Source organism: Haemaphysalis longicornis, unplaced genomic scaffold (genome assembly GCF_048455015.1).
Source record: "Haemaphysalis longicornis isolate Haplotype H1 unplaced genomic scaffold, Haemaphysalis longicornis Haplotype H1 scaffold_1, whole genome shotgun sequence".
In the NCBI taxonomy this organism is placed as follows: domain Eukaryota; kingdom Metazoa; phylum Arthropoda; class Arachnida; order Ixodida; family Ixodidae; genus Haemaphysalis; species Haemaphysalis longicornis.
In genome coordinates, this window is record NW_027526203.1 from 62,863,385 (window position 1) to 62,880,758 (window position 17,374).

The window sequence follows — 17,374 nt, forward strand, 5'->3', positions numbered from 1 at the left end:
GTATGGGCGATATCCGTGTAGCGCGTTTGAGCGTCGTTTCCATATCGAGTTGTGAGCGTTCTGGCACGAGCTTCTCGTCTTCCCCTATTTAACATTGGATGCATATGTTTTGGGATTGGGGCCACCTTAGGCCGCTGGGGAATGTGTAGAGGGATGCATTGAAATTCGTGAGTTGCAGACGGGGCGGAACGGCCGATAGTGCGAAGCACGTTCTTCCAGTGGGAGTGAGGGCCAATCTTTGTAGGTGTGAGGTATGTTGGGCTGCCAGAATTTCGCTGAGGATATTATGCAGCCCAAGTTGAAGCAGACGGTCATTGAAGTTAAATGTAGGGATGCCCAAGGAGCTTTGTACGTTTTGCGGATTAGGGCGTCCAGCTTGCTGGTTTCTGGGGGTCTGAGACACTGACCTCCACTAGGGCAGCTGTATGGCGCTTAGAGCACGCCGGCGTAAAGCCACCGGAAGTCGGCGGCCTTGTCCCGGAAGCCGGTGCTTGATCATGCACTCTAAGAAATCGGGGGAGCAGTTGAAGAGTCCAACCGTCATTGTACTCTTGCAAGCGTTGGTGGACTCCCCTCGAAAGCTGCGGGGAGTTGGATGCAATGCTCGCTCCCCATGAGGAGGAGAGCAAAACTGACCGCGTACTCTTCTCGTGCGCGGCGGAGTGCAGCCCCAGTTCTGCTCCCGCACCAGTGAAGAGTAAACCTGCGCATCGTCTCCCATCTCCAGTACGAAGAGTAGAATTGCAATTTCATTCTTGTCCAGTGCGGGAGTAAGCATGGAGATGCACTCCTGCCATCTGCGCACACCAACTCATCAGCGATGTTTTATTTGCATACGAATAGATTATATAAAGCGGTTGTGTAAAAAGCGCCCGATTACTTCTGCCGCGCATTCTAAACGTGCAAGAATATGAATTCATGTAACGATTGCTCGCAGCGTTCAGTGGCGGCAGGCGGCAAACCGAAGGAACTAATCTACGGACCGCTGCCGACGGTCGCTTTGAAAGAGTTTGATAGACGTACGCTTGTCCCGCGCCTAGTCGAGCTAAAAAAAACGGATTGTAAATCTGAGATCGATTGATAAAAATGGTGTTGCAAGAAGTGAAGTCCGCGCTCTTCTGATAGCTCAAGCTGCAAGCGCAACACGAACCCGACCCAACAACCGTGGCTAGTGTCGCCGAGATAGGCATGTACATACGATAGCTTTTATTAGGTTAAATAAAGGAAATCCGTATACATAACTGGTATTAACAGCAATACGGGGCCTATCTGCAAGATCAGAGTGTGAGGAACAGGCGATATCACTGCGAGGGCATCTCAAATACACCCTCTACGGTGAAAACTATCTCGTCGGCTGACGAGCGACGATAAAAGCGTACACACCGATCGGTTGCTGGAACTCAAGCGCCTTTATTAAGCAAAGAGAAATGATGACCCCCCCCCCCCCCCGCGCGGCGGCGCAGGCGTGGATCACGATACGTAACGCGTCATACATCCGGGGGATCAGGTAACGCGAACCGCCCGAGCAAGCGTGAGAAAGGCACCTTCAGCGAGCCACGGAGTGCGCGTGTTCTGCAAAAACCTACACAGGCGGTGAACCCGCCAAGGCCGGACGGGCGACTTACAGGCCGCGCCAGACCGTGATGTCAATGTGCTACGAACTAAGTGGGCTTTCAAGCAGACGCTTCGTGCAACATGGGAAGTTGGACCTGCCCTTATCGTCATACTTGCTTCGACACAGTATACGACGCGTGTTGGCTAACTGCTGGCCGCTTGTGCGTCAACGCGCCATCATGCACACGCGAGCAAGTCGTATATTCGTTCATTCGTGCGTGCGTGCGTGCGTGGTACTAGTTTTTCTGTCGGACGAACATCACAGCGGCGACAGCGCTGAGGCCGATTTCGGAACTATGCGCACTGTGTAGCGATGCGCGCGGTATGGCCGGACTCTATCCGCGGCCGTCGCAGGCTTCGCGCCTTGAGCTTGTGATCTTTCGCAGCTATTACGACCTTGGATTTATCTACCGGACGAAGAAACGCTGGCGGGAAGTAGAGGTAAGCCATTAGTTAACCTCGTATTCTTGTCTTGTGTATTTAACGAAGCAAAGTTACTCTCGGTACTTCGGTCCGCGGAAGCGGTTAGTCCTAACGTTTTCGTGACTGATTTTGACCGTTTCTTAGTTTTGAAGGGCGGCTTTTGTACCCGTGTGCAAACAGCGTCGATTCTTGCACCGTTTCAATCCCTTTGATTCGTGAAGTGTTGGTATCCTTGCGGAATGTTTTCGCAGGTAGGAAGCATGGTCGCGCGAGTAGTCGCAGCGCTACGCTGTACTCGTAGCTCGGCGGCTAGGGTTAGAGTGGCGGCCGTGCAGTAGCTGTGGCTACCTGCGCGGCTCCAAATAATTGCGTACAATAGGCTGAGTGATAGGAGCGCGTCTAGCGCGTGGTAGTCACTAAATTACAATAATTTTAGTGACCGCCGCGCGTACAGCAGCAGACTGAAATGCTGTTCAGACAAGTTTTTTTACGTTTTGCTTGAGGGCAGGATGGACGGAAATGGGACTTTTCGGGGCGTACTCACCGCACTGTTAAGGGGTAATTACATGCGTCTAAGGCGATGAGCGACGCGAGAAACCTCACTCAGTGTGTACGGCAAACAGGTATTGTGTGCGACACAGACAAGCGAAAATTTTTTACACAGGCCGCTGACGGCGGCGGCAGCGGCGACGGGCCGTCGCCGTCGCGGGTTTATTCCCGGACAGAAGCAGCCCACAAGCGAGCGGCAGCAACGACGACGAAGGGCATTGGCAGCAATGCATTACTTTTTTTCGTTTGTCTCTGTCGCCCACACTGTTTGTTGTACCCATTACATTACTTTTTTCGCGTCGGTTGTCGCCGTCGCTCGAGCGTTCTGATCGTTCAATAACGAGCCCATTGGTTCTCATCAAATGTTGCGATCTGCAGCGTGCATGCAACGAAGCGTACTCGAGAATGAAGAAAACAGTAGCTATGTGACCCATTAGCAACTTTTCCACGCTAGTCTTGTGAACGTATAATTGGCCCTACGTTGCAGTCGGCTGAGGACAAAATCCAATGCAAATTATTCAGGGATTATAACCTTACAAAAAGAGTTATGTTTCCTTAAATTTTGTGCAATGTTTTTATACCGGGAGAGAGAGAGAGAGAGAAGAAACTTTAATGAGCAAAGATAAATTGTGGGGTGGCTTCCTAGTCCGGAAGTCCATGGGCTGTCCTGGCTCTGTCCGCTCGGTCAACCAAGATCATCTGGTCGTCGAGGCTCGAGCTGGACAACATGCTCTCCCACTGCTCACGGGAATGGTTGGGAATGAGGGAAAGGTCGGGGTTTCGAATGATAGCGGGGTAAACAGTTGAAGCTACGGACACGTAAGCACTAATGGGTTTGGGGCGCAGTGCGTAGGCAGACAGCTGTAGGGCGCGCTGTCTGACATGACATTGGGCAAGTGGTACAATGAGCGTGGTGGCATCCAAGGTCACCACATCCGCATCTAGACTGGTTACTGCGCCAAGCAGTATGGCATTCCAATACGGGTTCAGTGCGTGCTCTCGGCGCAAAAACTAATCTAACCCAATAAACTTAATTTAACGTTGTCAAACTCGTTAATATTTTTTTCATTGTAGAACTTATCTTTGCTGTGCCCCTCTTTCTGTCTATGTAGGAAACCACGGGAAGACGCTATTTGCCCGAAGATTCTTTTTTTTTTTTTGAGAGAGAGAGAGAACCCCGAGGTGTCAGCAGGAGTGGCCGTCGCATTCAAGACACTTCTCCTCACACCCTTGGACACCGTGGATGGGTTCCCATTGCTGCTGTCTGTGTTTTGGCCGTTCATTGTGTAATACGCTTCAAAGGCGAAGCGCACCTTCTTGCTTCTGTAGACGTTACTTTGGCTCAAGCACGGTGCCCTGGTCGGTACTGTTCTGAAGGCCGCCACCAACATTATGAAGCAGTCAGCTCGAACGTGTTTGTTTTTAATACCAAGTTATGCCTTTTTAAATCTTACTAGCGCATCCTCATTTGAGAACCACCCGCCTAAAAAACCCAGTGGGAATGTTTCCTGCGGTTTCCTATTGTACCACCAAAATATATCTGTTGCAAAGTTGCCGTGTCAATGGCTTTGTATCTTTGTGTTGAGTGCACCTTGTAATGCGTAATAGTAATCCACGCTGAATTGTTTTAGTCCCAGATTTTTCTTTCGCAAAATTTATTTGTAAATATTTTTTATGTGTGCTAAATAAGAGCTGGCTTTTCCAGTCCATGTGAAGCACTCACTGATGTACTAAGGCCATTTTGTTTTATGTTAATACTGTTAACTATTCTCCCACTGCTGTATTTCTACTGACGCTTTTCGTGCTAATGCCAGTACCTTTTTATTTGTGGATGTTAATGTCATTTTTATCGTCATAATTTAATGTTTGTATTTCAGTGTTTTGAATTGCTTTGCTGCATTTTTATTTGTGAATTTTTCTTGGATGTATCCTAAATAGGCGCTACGTCTCCTGTGTGCATGTGGAGTAGGAACCGTTTTTATGCCGTGATATTTTAATTCCCAGTAAATTGCATTTTGTGTTAAATTGCAGAATGAACCGATTGTTGTGGTATTTTGAAAAATAAAGTCTGAGCTTGTTTTTTCTTCTTTTCCACGTTTCAAAATAGCTTGTCCTGTTTTGTTTGCTTGTAACTGCCTATAGTACCATCGTGGGGAAGGGGGGGGGGTCTAGTAGCAGGCGGAGCGAAAGCACGCTGCCTCACGGGGAATAGCAGAACGCTCTTGAGGCGTAACGAGATGGTTTCCAAGAGAGAGTAGTAGTACTCGTCTGCAGTATGCGGGAACGCCGCCAATAGAGCTTATTTACGCCTGAAGGGAGTGACGGAACGCTGCCTTGGAGATGGCATTGCAATTCCCACAGGGTTCCAGTACTCCGCTTCGAAAGCAGCAAGTAAATCCCACGGGGAGGGTTTCGCCTCTCGTTCGGTCGCCACGCGCTACTCCTCGGAAGAGTCGCCCAATGCTTCCAAAGGGAGTGAAATATGGGACAAAAGTTTTTACTCCTAGACAGAGTGCCCAGCACTCCTCGAGTTCTTAGAGTGTGCCTGACTACTGCCAGCGTGCATGTTTTCTGCACTTCTCTCAAAAGAATGCCTGTCTGCTGTGCTGTTAATTGCACAAGCAGGCCAGAAAAGTCTTCTGGAGAGACGTTTTACGCGTAAGTGCCCTTAAATCATTCTTTATTTCCCGTAACTGACTTTCAGGGAGCATGAAGAAAACATTGGCGATTCGTAGAACAGTGTGTTAAAGCTCTCCGGTATTTGTCCCCCAGGTTTCCGCGTTCCAAGCCCCACTTGTACCAGCAGTGGGTTGTTAATCTCAAAAGTGACACACGGAAGCCATCTGAGGTAGCAGACTTTGCAGCAAGCACTTTACCGAGTCGTGTTTTGACCGCTCGGGTGTAAGAACGCGTCAGAAAAGCGATGCCATCCCAAGCGTGTTTTCTTTCCCGGAGCACTTGTAGAAGGTGAGACGTCTTCTCAATGTGCACCAATAACTTCTAAGCAAAGTCATGGGCTGCGTAGAAGATCTTTCCCGAATGTAGCATCTCACATGCACGGCAAAAGTAACATATACCGCTGACCAAGGCCCCAAACCTGGGTGATATTTGAGACGGCGCGCCGTGCGCGCTTTCGCTACGCTGCTCCGGAGAGTTCCCGATAGCGCCTTTCTGGCGCGATAGACAAGCAGTGTGTGGGTGGAAGACGATATATGTACATATGTAGAGAGAGAGAGAGAAATACTTTCTTTATGGCTAGCAGGGAGTGGGAGGTCGGGCTGCGCAGAGCCTCCACATCCCACCCACGTTCACGACGTCTTCGGGACTATGCCCCGCCGGCGTAGGCGTGAGCGGTGCGCGAAATGTACTCGGGAGTTCGTCCCTTTCCCCCCGTCTGCGACTCGCTCCGCTTCTGCCTGGCGAGAGCAGAATCGAGCTGCTAAACGGCTAGAGTTTCTGCGTCCAGGTCCGTCGAATATACGGCACTCGTTATGGTGTCCGGCAGCCAGCCGTAGAGGTCGGCAGCTTCCACGGGGTGCACTTTACAGTCCCACAGGATGTGGGCCAGAGTTGCGCGATGTTGCCCGCACACTACACACGTCACTGGCGTACACGTCCGGGCACACGTGACGCGCGAGCGCCGGCGTGATCACTGACTGTGTAGTTGGCGTAGTAGCACTGCCTGCTGTCGTGTTAGTTCCGGGTGGGGCGCCGGAGCGGTGCGCCGGCGGAGCCGGTACCACTCCAGCACCTCCCCGTACGTCAGGAGGGGCTCCGAGTCCCACTCTACGTCGTCGTTGTCGTCTTCGTCGTCGTTGTCTTCGCGTTGGCCTCCCTCTGTCGCGGAGCTCGGCAGGGGGGGAGAGACCGCCGCCGCGCGGTTGGTTAGTCTTCGCGCGGCTGCGTCCGCCGTCTCGTTGCGGTTGGGGAGACCGTCCCCCACGTTGCCTCTGATGTTGGTGTGCGCCGGGAACCACCGAAGGTGGGTGGCCGGCACCGCTCCACTGACCACCGCACTGCACTTTCACATACGTTGTTCTTGGCGTAGTTCGCGATGGCCGACCGCGAGTCACTGAGCACTGTGGTGCATTGCGGATCCGTCAGCACCAGCGCGATCGCCGTCTCCTCCGCCTGGCGGGCGGAGGGCACGCGGACGCTGCAGGCGCTGTATATTTCTCCCGTGGTGGCGCGGACCGCCACCGCTACGTAGGCGTCGGTTCGGTCGTTGTACCGGGCGGCGTCCACGTACAGGGCGCCCGTGTCGTTGGCGCGCGTTGCGGCGAGAGCGCGGGCCCTCGCCTCTCTGCGACCGCGGTTGCGGTCGGGATGGACTTTGCGGGGCAGCGGGAGGATCCGGAGTCGCCCCATCACCTCCGGCTGGAGCTGCTGCCGCTGCTGTTGCTGCGCTGTCTCGTTCTGCTGCGACGACGTGCCCGCCACCCCGAGGCGTTCCAGGATACGCCTGCCCGAGCTCGTGGTGGCGAGGCGCTCGAGTTGCGCCGTTCGTTGGGCCTCGCTGATCTCCTCGATGGTGTTGTGCACCCCGAGCTCGAGCAGCCGGGCCGTGCTGGTGCTATTTAGCAAGACCAGGGCCGTCCTGTACGCCTTTCGGATGGCCGCGTTGATGCGGTCCCTCTCCTGGCGCAGCCAGAAGGGGAACGCCCCGACGTAGGTGACGTGGCTCATCGCGAAGGACTGGAGCAGGCGGAGGAGGCTGGCCTCCTTCATTCCGTTGTGCCGCGTCAAAACCCTCCGGATGAGTCGGGCCGCCGCGCCGATCTTGGTGACGCGGTGGTCCACCACGGTCTTGTTGCTTCTGCTGGCCTCGATGTGCATGCCAAGGACCCGGAGAGTGGCGACCCTGGGATGACTGCGCCGTCCCTCGTTCGTATGTGATGTTTGCCGATTCTTCTGCCTCTTTCTTGCGGTACCTGCCCCGCGGTGGGACGATCAGCAGCTCCGACTTCTGCGGCGAGCACCGCAGTCCCGTGCCTATGAGCTGGTCTTCGATGACGTTCACCGCTATCTGCAACGCGTCCTCGACGTGGCCGTTGCTGCCCCCGGGGACCCACAGCGTGATGTCATCCGCGTAGATGGTGTGGCGGACCTGCGTGATCTCCGCCGATCAGGACTAGGTTGAAGAGCAGCGGTGATATCACCGAGCCCTGGGGGGTTCCCGTGCTCCCTAGCTTCTTGGGCGGCAGCTGTAGGTCGCCCGTGTGTATTGTGATGGTTCGTTCCGAAAGAAAGTCCCGAATATATTCATAGGATCTTCTGCCCATGCCGAGGCTGCTGACCTGCGCGAGGATGGCAGAGTGCTTGACTTTGTCAAACGACCTCTGCAGGTCCAGCCCCAGCACGGCCCTGTTATCGTGGGTGGGTACGGATGCGTCCAGAATGTCATGTTGTAACTGAATCATTGCGTCTTGTGTGCTCAATCTCTCCCGGAAGCCGAGCATGGTGTCCGGGTAGAGTCTCTCCGATTCTAGGTATCGTTGCGACCTGTCGTTCAGTATGTGTTCTACGATCTTCCCCACGCATGACGTTAGGGAGATTGGGCGCAGGTTCTTTATGCTCGGCGGTTTGCCCGGCTTTGGAATGAGTACCGTCTTTGCCGTCTTCCACTGCTTCGGTAGTGTTCTTGAACGCCAACAGCGGTTGAAGTATGTCCTCAAGGACGCGATGGCTCCGTCGCCGAGGTTTCGTAGGGTCTTGTTCGATATCCCGTCCAGTCCGGCCGCCGACTTGCAATTGATGCTCTGGAGCACAGCCCGGACCTCCCACTCCTCGATGTCGCGGTCGAGAGCCGGGTTGTCCATGCCCGCGTATTTGCCGTGTCGTTCAACGGGGGTGCTTGGGAGATACTTGGTATCTATGCGGTTTCTCGTCTCTTCTTCTCCCAGCGCTATGGTTGCCGCGTGTATGACCTGCGCGAGGGGGTGTTGCTGGTAGCCCTTGGTGCCGGTCTCGGCCAGGAGGTGGCGGAGAAACTTCCACTTTCTCCCCTTGTGGAGTTGGCCGTCCGCTTCATTGCACACCGCGTGCCAGCGTTGGGTGCAGAGCTCCCTGCTGTACTTCTCGATTTCGCGGCCGAGCGTCGCTATTTTCTTGCGGAGGCGGTGGTTGTTGCGCCTTCCCCGCCACCTCTTCTGCATCGACCGGCGGAATTCCAGCATGTGCGCCAGGCGGTTGTCCATGCCGGGGCAGTCCTCGTCTACGTTGTTTTCCGTCGTCGCGTCCTTCGTTAGGCGAACGACATCGCTGGTCCAGTTCTCGATGTCTGTGATTTCTCGTGCGGGCCCTTCTTCTTCGACTCGCGCGCGGAAGAGATTCCAATCCGTAATCTTTTGTCGGCGGCGATCGCGCTCGTCTCGGTGTCGTGCAGACGTCGGCAGCTCAATCTCTATCACGAAGTGGTCGCTGCCCAGGTTCTGGCCCGTGTTTCGCCACTTTACGCCTCCTTTGGTTGTGTTGGCCGCGCGGACGAACGTGAGGTCCGGGTTCGTGTCCCTGGTCACCGACGTGCCGATTCCGGTGGGAGCCGAGGGGTCCATGTGTAAGGTGAACCCCACGTCCGCCGCCTCGTCTAGTAGTTCCCTGCCCTTGAGCGTTGTGCGGGTGTATCCGAGCTCCTTGTGAGGAGCGTTAAAGTCTCCGCAGATCGCTATCGTGTCTCTCGGTGCCGCCGCCAGCGTATTGTGCAGCATGGTGCGGAACTTTTGCTGGCGGTGCGCGGGATTGCTGTATACGTTCAACAGGAGGATGGATTCCTTCTTCTTCTTTCCCAGCACCACCTCGGTCGCGCAGTATTCCAGCGCGCTCCGTCCGAGGAAGTCCTCGTGCTTCACGAACGGGATCTCCCTCCTTACGAAGGTGCAGACGCCTTGCGCCGATCCCTTGACTCAGGCTCGCGCGCTCGGAGGGCTCGCGTGCGCCCTGTAGCCCGAGAGGGACGGGGCGTCCTCCGCTAGCGTCTCTTGCACCATGAGGACGTCCGAGGGCTTCTCGGAACTCTGTATGATTTGGAGTAGCGTTGCCTTGCGAAAGTGGAAACCGTTAGCGTTCCACTGCCATATTGTGATCTTCGAGTTTGCCTTCTTGGGTCGTCTGTTCATGGTGTTGATGTTCTCGAGTTATCGGTGTGATTGCGGTCTCCTGTTGCGACCACGTCTTCGTCGCGGCCGAGCTTTTTGTATAAGAATTCTTGCAGCGCATCGAGCCGTGTGTTCACGCTGTGTTCGAGCTCGTCGATTCGAGCGTCTAGTCGCGCGCTTAGACGGTCGACCCTCTTCTCTAATTTGTCGATTCTATCGACGCAGCGCCGCAGTCGAATCCGGTCGGCGGCACGCATTCCATTCCTTCTTGGGTTCGCATTTCTTGTTCGTCTTCTGCCGTTTGAGGGACTGTTTTGTCTTCTTCTTGGGTCTCCATATCGGCTACGTGGTCTCCCTCGGTCACTCCAGGTGGTGGTGATGGTGTTGGACTCCTTGCTTTCTTCTTCGGCTGTGGGTTTGCCGGTGTTGTCTGCGGTGTTGGCTTTGTGGGCGTTGTTGGCTGGGGTTGGCTTCGCGGCGAGAGCGATTGGGGGAGCGGAGCCCGTCCCAGCTCCCATCCTGGTTGGGCCGGCGCTTTCCGCTGTGGTTGCGGCTGCGATTGCTGTTGTGGTTGCTGTTGTGGTTGCTGCTTTTCCCGTGAGGCCAGGAGACGCTGCAGCTTTTCGTTTATGTCGGCCAGTCAGTTTAGTTTATGTCAGTTTAGTCTCAGTTGCGCATTTTCTTTCCGTAACGACGTGTTCTCCGCATGTATCCTTTCTTCTGCTGTGGTTCGGCGATTCATCTGTGGTCCTCCTCTCGCGCGTTCACGTTCTCCTCTGCTCGGCGTTCTAGATCGGGAGTGGGCTCGGCGCGCAGGTGTTGCCTTGATCACGTCAGCCCACTCCACGCGTCCACATGATCGTGACGCGCTTCTACTCCGGCTCCTCCCCTTTGCCCCTCTATCGGCGGAACAGCTGGTGTCGCCACTCGCGCGATTGCGGCTGCGCCTCTATCGGCTGCGTCCCTCCTCGCGACTGCGGCTGCGCGCTCGCTTCGCCGTGCCGATGCCTAATGACGGGAAATTGACGGGAAATTGCGGAAATCTCGGGGGCCCTTCTTTCCTTTCGCTCCCATTGCCCCCGTTTCACGATATATGTGATCTTGAATTTGTTTGTGCAGCCCTGCATTCCGGTCGTGTGGGGCCCTCCGCACAGTTTGAATTGCGGTTTGCACTCTAATTCGGGTTCCTCTCCCGGGTCTCGTTTGCCACACGCGAGGCATACCCGCACGTGCGGTTGCTGACATACGTTCCTTCTGTGGCCAATCTTTCCACACGTGGTACACACTTCTCGGTGTTGTCTGTACAGGTTACACCTTAGCAGTACTGCGCCGTACTTGACTGTCGACGGTACTTTGAGGCCTTGAAACAGGACGATCACCGCCATGGAATTGCCAATGCGATGCGCGTCCTGCGCTAGCGGGTTGTATTCGTTAACTACATTCTCCCTAATCTCCTCTGCGGTGTCTTCCCTGTCTATACCGTGTATCATTCCCTTGGCAGTGCCGTCGGGGGCGGCTTGGTATGCATATACCTGGTTTTCTTGCTCGCTCACTCGTAGCGACTGTAGCTGTGCGTGCTTCGCTGCGCGGGCCTCGCACGGCGTGCTCACAACGATGATGTTCTGCTGCGTGTTCGGGCAAATGGTGTCACGTAAGGCTTCGTCCCTAGCGATACCGGTGGCCGTTCTTATTGCTGCCAAGAGCCCTGTCGCTCTGACACGCCCGGCATGGAGGCCGCCCCGCAGTCTAATTATAATCTTATGCTCATCCCTCGGTATGCGTGCGGGCATGCGTGCCGACTTAGTCATTGCAGCGTTAACTTTCTTGACATAGTGGGGGTTGTAACTGGGTGAGGCCTTGGCGGTGGACTCACCGGTTAGCGATGCTTGCTTCGTCGTCGACCCTAGCTGCTTGGCTGCGGCGTTGGCGGCGACGCGTCGACGCGTTGGGGCAGCCGGCGTTAGGCCTAGCAGCTGCCGCCGGCGTGGCCGGGCGCCGGGTTCGAGCTAAGCCCAAAGTAGGCTTAGCCAGGCGGCACCGCCTCGGAGCATTAAAAGTCCAGTAAATCGGCAAAATATTGCGGAAACTCACCAAATTTGGTGTCAGTCTATTCCTCATGTGAAGCTGAACACGATAGTAGCTTTTAAGACTCACTGGGGCAAAAAGGTCCGCCGACATTTGGTAACATTCCCGGAGCCGATGCGAAGCATGCACACGCGTGTCGTCGTCCTGTACATATGTACAGCGCTTCAGTAAACCGCCGGCTGCTATTCGGTTGAGCGAACATTGAAATTGGTGACCTCTCCAGTGTAGCATTTGATTGATTGATTGATTGATTGATTGTGAGATTTAACGCGCCGATGCTTGACGAGCCATGATCGGGGACCCATGCGACGCAGAAACTCGCCTCGAATTAAGTCTGGTTTATGCCTGGCTTACCGTTCTGCGTATATGATCGATGTTTTAGTTTTGCAGCGTGTAGCGTAGGGACCCGCGGTTTCTCCCTGTTCGTGATTTCGACGTTGCAAGCGCGCTCGACATTAGAGCTACGATTGTTGTGAGTCAAAGTGAGCTTTCAGGGCGTCTACAATGTTAACTGTTGCAGAACCAAAAACTTGAAGAAACTGGCCTGACCACGTGAGCATCAACACGTTGTCCGTCTGTAGCCTAGGTGGATTGTGTCTCCACATAGCACTTCACATTGTCTTGCTAACAATCATGCAGGCAGCATTTTTGGGTGTCTTAGCACTCCTTGGTGCAAGCCTTGTCAATGTGTCCGCCATTCTTGCAGTTTCGTCGTTCAGAGCAGTACTCATTCCGGACGCTTGTATGCTGCGTTGTGGGAGCCAGTTCCTTGCTGAGTCCTTACTAACAAGCATCGCTCGCATGTTTTGCAACGTGAAGCTGTATTTTAGGGGCAAAGAATTATCGTTGCACGTTACCAAATGGTTTAAGCATGTCCTCGCACTTTTTTCTTGCCTTATTGCGGTGCTTGCGATGCGTTATTGCGATGCTTGGATGAGTCACCTTTAACTGCCGCTTTCTTCGTGCATGTAAATGAGTTAATTTTGTAAGATTTGTTTGCGCATAAATTGATAGTTGAGTTGTGATGGTCACTATAACGAAAAGCAAGCCTTTTTTCAGAAAACTCCGAAATAAAAACCACCCAAGGATAGAGCCCCAATTCCTGACTTATCCACGGTAGATGAGGCACCCAGCGGCCCACCAGCACCTCGTTTTGAGACATGAACAAGTGTAAGCTTACTTTCAGATGAGCGCGAACAATAAGGTACAAATAAGTTGTGAAATATAAATACTCGAAACATTTTCTGCCGCCTTCAGGCTGCGTGATGGTAGTGAACAATAGGACAGCTTGATGTCCTGCAGCGCAGTTTTTCTAGCACTGGCTGGTGCACGAAAGCGAATAAAGAAATTTGGGAAGAACAAATATGGGAAGCGTGATTTTTACTTTTAGGGAACAGGTTTTTGTGGGTTGATTTCTCGTAGATTGACATTTATTGTGCTTGTTCAGCTTAGAGCTTTATTATTTACAGGCATTTGATCCCAGCTATGCTGTCATGGACACTCCATCATGTAAGGCTGTGGAAGTGAGGGCCTTGTATGGAATACAGACCCAGTCGATGTGTCATGTATTAGGACATTGGATTGATGCTTTACGATTCAGGTTGTTCTTACAGCGTATAGCAAGGCTTTGTAGGCACGCTGATTTTCCAGTGACCACCTATCTGATTCAACATTTAAACTTTCTATTGTGCTGGTGCGGGAAGCACCAGTTGCCAACCGCAGGCCTACATGATAAACAGGATCAAGCAGTTTCAGCACACCTTTTGGGGCCTACTGATAGACCACACAACCATATTACCACACTACCACACTGATAAAACTGTTGGAGATTTTAAATATGCATCGCCTATCCATGTAATACGATTGACGAGAGAGAATCTTAAGGATGTTCATTGTTTTTATACATACTAACTGTAATGTTTAGATGTGCAGTATGGAATATAATTTTTCAACCAGCAGCCCACCCAAAAATTACTGCTCTTTTCTTACTGGAATGATTCTTCCATCAAGACTCACACATGGGTCCGGCCGCACGTCTCGCAGTTTAGAAAACATCACACAGGTGCTCTTGTCTCTGTTTAACTTAAAACCATTCTCATCGGCTCATGTCGAGAAGCTGTTCACTCCTACCTGAATTGTCTCCCACAAATGGCCAAATTGCATGATTTAAAACTTACCTAATTTCACCCACATAGAAGAAATAAGAGTGTGAGTGGGGCAAAACGTGTCCTAAAGAGTTCATTTTGACAATAAAGGGAGAGCAACTCACGACACCTCGTTGGGGTACACCATGTACTTGAGTATACACTCTCGATAGAACATTGCCAAGCCGCACGAGATACGTGCTGTGCGAAAGATAGTTCTGTATAATATTTAGCATATTGCCACAACTTCCAAACGAGCGGAGATCCACTAGGATGCCATGACGCCATGCAGTGTCATGTGCTTTTCCATGTCGGAGAAGACAGTCATGCAGTGTTGCTTATGTAAAAATGCATTCCTTGCATAAGGCACAAAAACCACGAGACTGTCTGTTGTGCACATTTCTGACCGAAAGCCCGCCTGGGCATTTTCTAAAATTTTATGATATTCTAAAAAGTACACTAAACGTGTTAATCGTTTTTTCAAGCCGTTTACACTAGCAGCTCGTCAACGCAATCGGCCTATAGCTGTTTGATAAAAAGTTTTCCTTTCCATCTTTGATGATTGGAAAAACAATGGCCTCTTTTCACGATTTTGGAAGGCGTCCTGTTCGCCATATTTTATTGAGTAAATGAAGAATTGCGGCTTGGGTGTCTGCATGTGCATGTTTTATCATTTCGTATGTGATACTGCACGCCCCTTGGGCTGTTTTCCCGCATATTGCGAGTACTGCAGAGAACTCATGCACAGTAATTGGACAGTGTTATCCCATTTTTTCGGATTTAATCTTTCGCAAGGGTTGTTTTTCCATGAGATTTTTGTGTCTTAAAAACAGTGCGGTGTAGTGAGCAGAGCTGGAAACACTCTCAAAGTGTCGGCCAGGAGCATTAGTTTGATCTTCAAGCGTGTCTCCAGTCGTGGTAACAAGTGGGAAGGTGTTTGCGTTCCGCCGTTGTAACGGACTATTAGCTTTGCAAATTTTGTTTATATCATTGTATGAGTTCATGGATGAAAAATATGCTTTCCAGCTCTCAGTTTTGGCAACGCGTCGTATTCGCCTGCCCATTTTTTTGCCCGTTTAAAAGAAATGAGGTTCTCAGTCGTAGGCTGCCTTCTAAAGTCACTCAAGGCTTTGTTTTGTTCCTTTCAAGCTCCCCTGAACACCTCGTTCCACCAAGGCCTCGGTTTGTTTTTGTTTCTACCAGAAGTCTCAAGGATAGAGGAATGAGCGGCATTAATAATGTTTGCGGTGGTGATATCTGTGGCGTGGTCAATGTCAAGGTTTTCGAAGTGTGCATAAGATAGTTGGGACATTTCGTTGAATTTTTTCCAATCGGTACACACCTCACAAAATCTTTCTGCACGTGTTGGGATTCCGGGTCTGCTTAGAGCGCATAAAGTGACAGGGAAGGTGTCGCTGCCGTGGGGATTGGAACCTACAGTCCATTTTACTAAAGGAAAGAGAGTGGGGGAGCCTATTGCTCCGTCGATCGGAGAGTATGTGTTGTGCGTAGTACTGTAGCTAGCTGGGTGTTTTTTGTTAAACAACCAGGTACCCGATGAGAGAAGAAAATTTTTTTAAGTCTCCCCCAGGCTTCGGCACGTGGAGAGCCCCAGAGCTCATGGCGAGCATTAAAATCACCCATCAGTATCAAGTGGTGTGGGAGCTGGTAAACTAGACTTTCAAATTTATTAACCCAGAGTTTGTAATCCTGGGGTATACATAAAGAACACACTGTTGTTAACTTACCCAAAAAATTACGCCGACCTCCCCTCGCGGGAACCCTGGTGTGATGCGACACTGAAGGGGGTTCCATTGTACGTTTCCGTTGGGTCGATTACTCGAATTGCGTGAGCAATCATCGGGTAATGCGAGAAAGAGAGAGAGAGAGAGAGAGAGAGAGAGAGGGAGAGAGAGAGAGAGAGAGAGAGAGAGCAAGCGTAGCGCGGACGACCATCGAATGAGAGACCGGGCGGAGCGCTGTACTCCGCTTATATGCGCAGTGCGCACAACGGAGAGGCGACCGCGGAGACAGAGTGTGCTGCACATGCGCACAGCGCGCTTGCCCCGCGCGCAGCACCGCCCACCGGCGGAGTGAGAGTGCGCTGCGCCACGCGCCCGCAGATGTTGGGCGAGAGTGTTCGCTGAGCGAGATAGGAGAGGAGGCGAGCGGAGGAGAGGCCCAGCTGTGCGGACGCGGACGACGACGACGCAGGAAGGACAGGGCCGCCGGCAAGAAATGCTCCTCTCAGCGTCGCATCTAATAAGTGCTCTCATTGCGACCGCTTCCAGGTTCGTTTGCAGTCTGATTTTTTGTGACAACCAATCCACTTCTGAATGACTACGGCCACATCTCCGGAAGAGCGAGTTCAGCTGTATCTATCCTTTATAAAAGTTGTGTACTGTCTCAGAAAGTGTGTGTGATTTGCGTTCGGACGTGTTTCCTGGAGACAATTACATCTGGCTTGTGTTCTGAAAGTGTTTCGCAAATGTCGTCAAAATGTTTCAACAGGCCCCTACAATTCCACTGTACAATGTTTTGCAGTATAGATTTTCTTTTAGGGAAGATTGTGCTTGTTTGTTTATTTGATTTTTATTTGTTACATGGTGGAGCTGTTACTCTTGTTATTTGCTTTCTACGCTCAACTAAGGGGCGCCGTTGCCTCGACAGCTCTGGTGCCACCGTAGGCGGTGTTACGTCCATTTCCTCAACGGACACCCTATTAGCAGTTCATGAGTCAGGCTATTTCGGACGTGCTCCGAGAGGGTTTGTGTCTTTGTTGGCCAAGCGCGCTGAAGGCGCGGAACACGGCACGGCAAGCGTGGAGGATGGAACCGCTCTCCCCCCGAGTCCATCTTCACCAACCATCGCCAGAAGTCTTTGTGGCATCTTCTGCTGCAGCCACAGACAGTGTGACGATGTTTTGGGCTGCCGAGGTCAGCACAGCGGGGGGCGAAGATGGGACCAAGTCAGCACTGCTGTACTGGGTCGCCACCGACACAAAACGCGGCTTCCCCTTCCCCCCCCCCCCCGGCGAGTCTCGTGGGCATACGTGGGAGATAACGTTTTCTCCGTGCTTCCTGGTAGGTATATTTTGTGTTAGTTTGTGGTTGATTATTTTTCTGCGTTGAACTTCTCACACGTTCGAGAATAGGCGCATGTGGTTGGTCACAGTTCGCACATTTCAGCTGATCGGTTGTACAGCTGTACGGGCCGATCGTACGGGCCGATTGTACGGGCCGATTGTACGGGTGATCGTGCGCTGCCCACTTGACGCCCGTCAGACGACCGCGCCAGGAGTGCCCATACCGTTGGCACTTGAAGCGTCGGCATGGGTTGTGTATGTATGGTCGGACTTCGCAATGCAAGAATCCTGCACTGACTGAATAGGGAAGAGTGCTCCGATCAAAAGGTAGTATCACATGCTTCGTTGGTATTTCATTTCCATTACGCCTTATCGTTATC

At 52.5% G+C, this 17,374-nt stretch overlaps 1 protein-coding gene across 1 annotated transcript; it reads right to left on the bottom strand.

Annotated features, from left to right (window-relative positions):
• Nucleotides 1–6,033: 6,033 nt before the first annotated feature.
• Nucleotides 6,034–9,140, bottom strand: LOC144174936 (uncharacterized). The gene is made up of 5 exons (XM_077703948.1): nt 7,698–9,140; nt 7,518–7,612; nt 7,306–7,447; nt 7,129–7,221; nt 6,034–6,042 (listed from the first exon to the last, which is right to left on the bottom strand). The coding sequence occupies exons 1-5, from the start codon at nt 9,138–9,140 to the stop codon at nt 6,034–6,036; spliced, it is 1,782 nt and encodes a 593-aa protein (XP_077560074.1).
• Between the last annotated feature and the right edge of the window lie 8,234 nt (nt 9,141–17,374).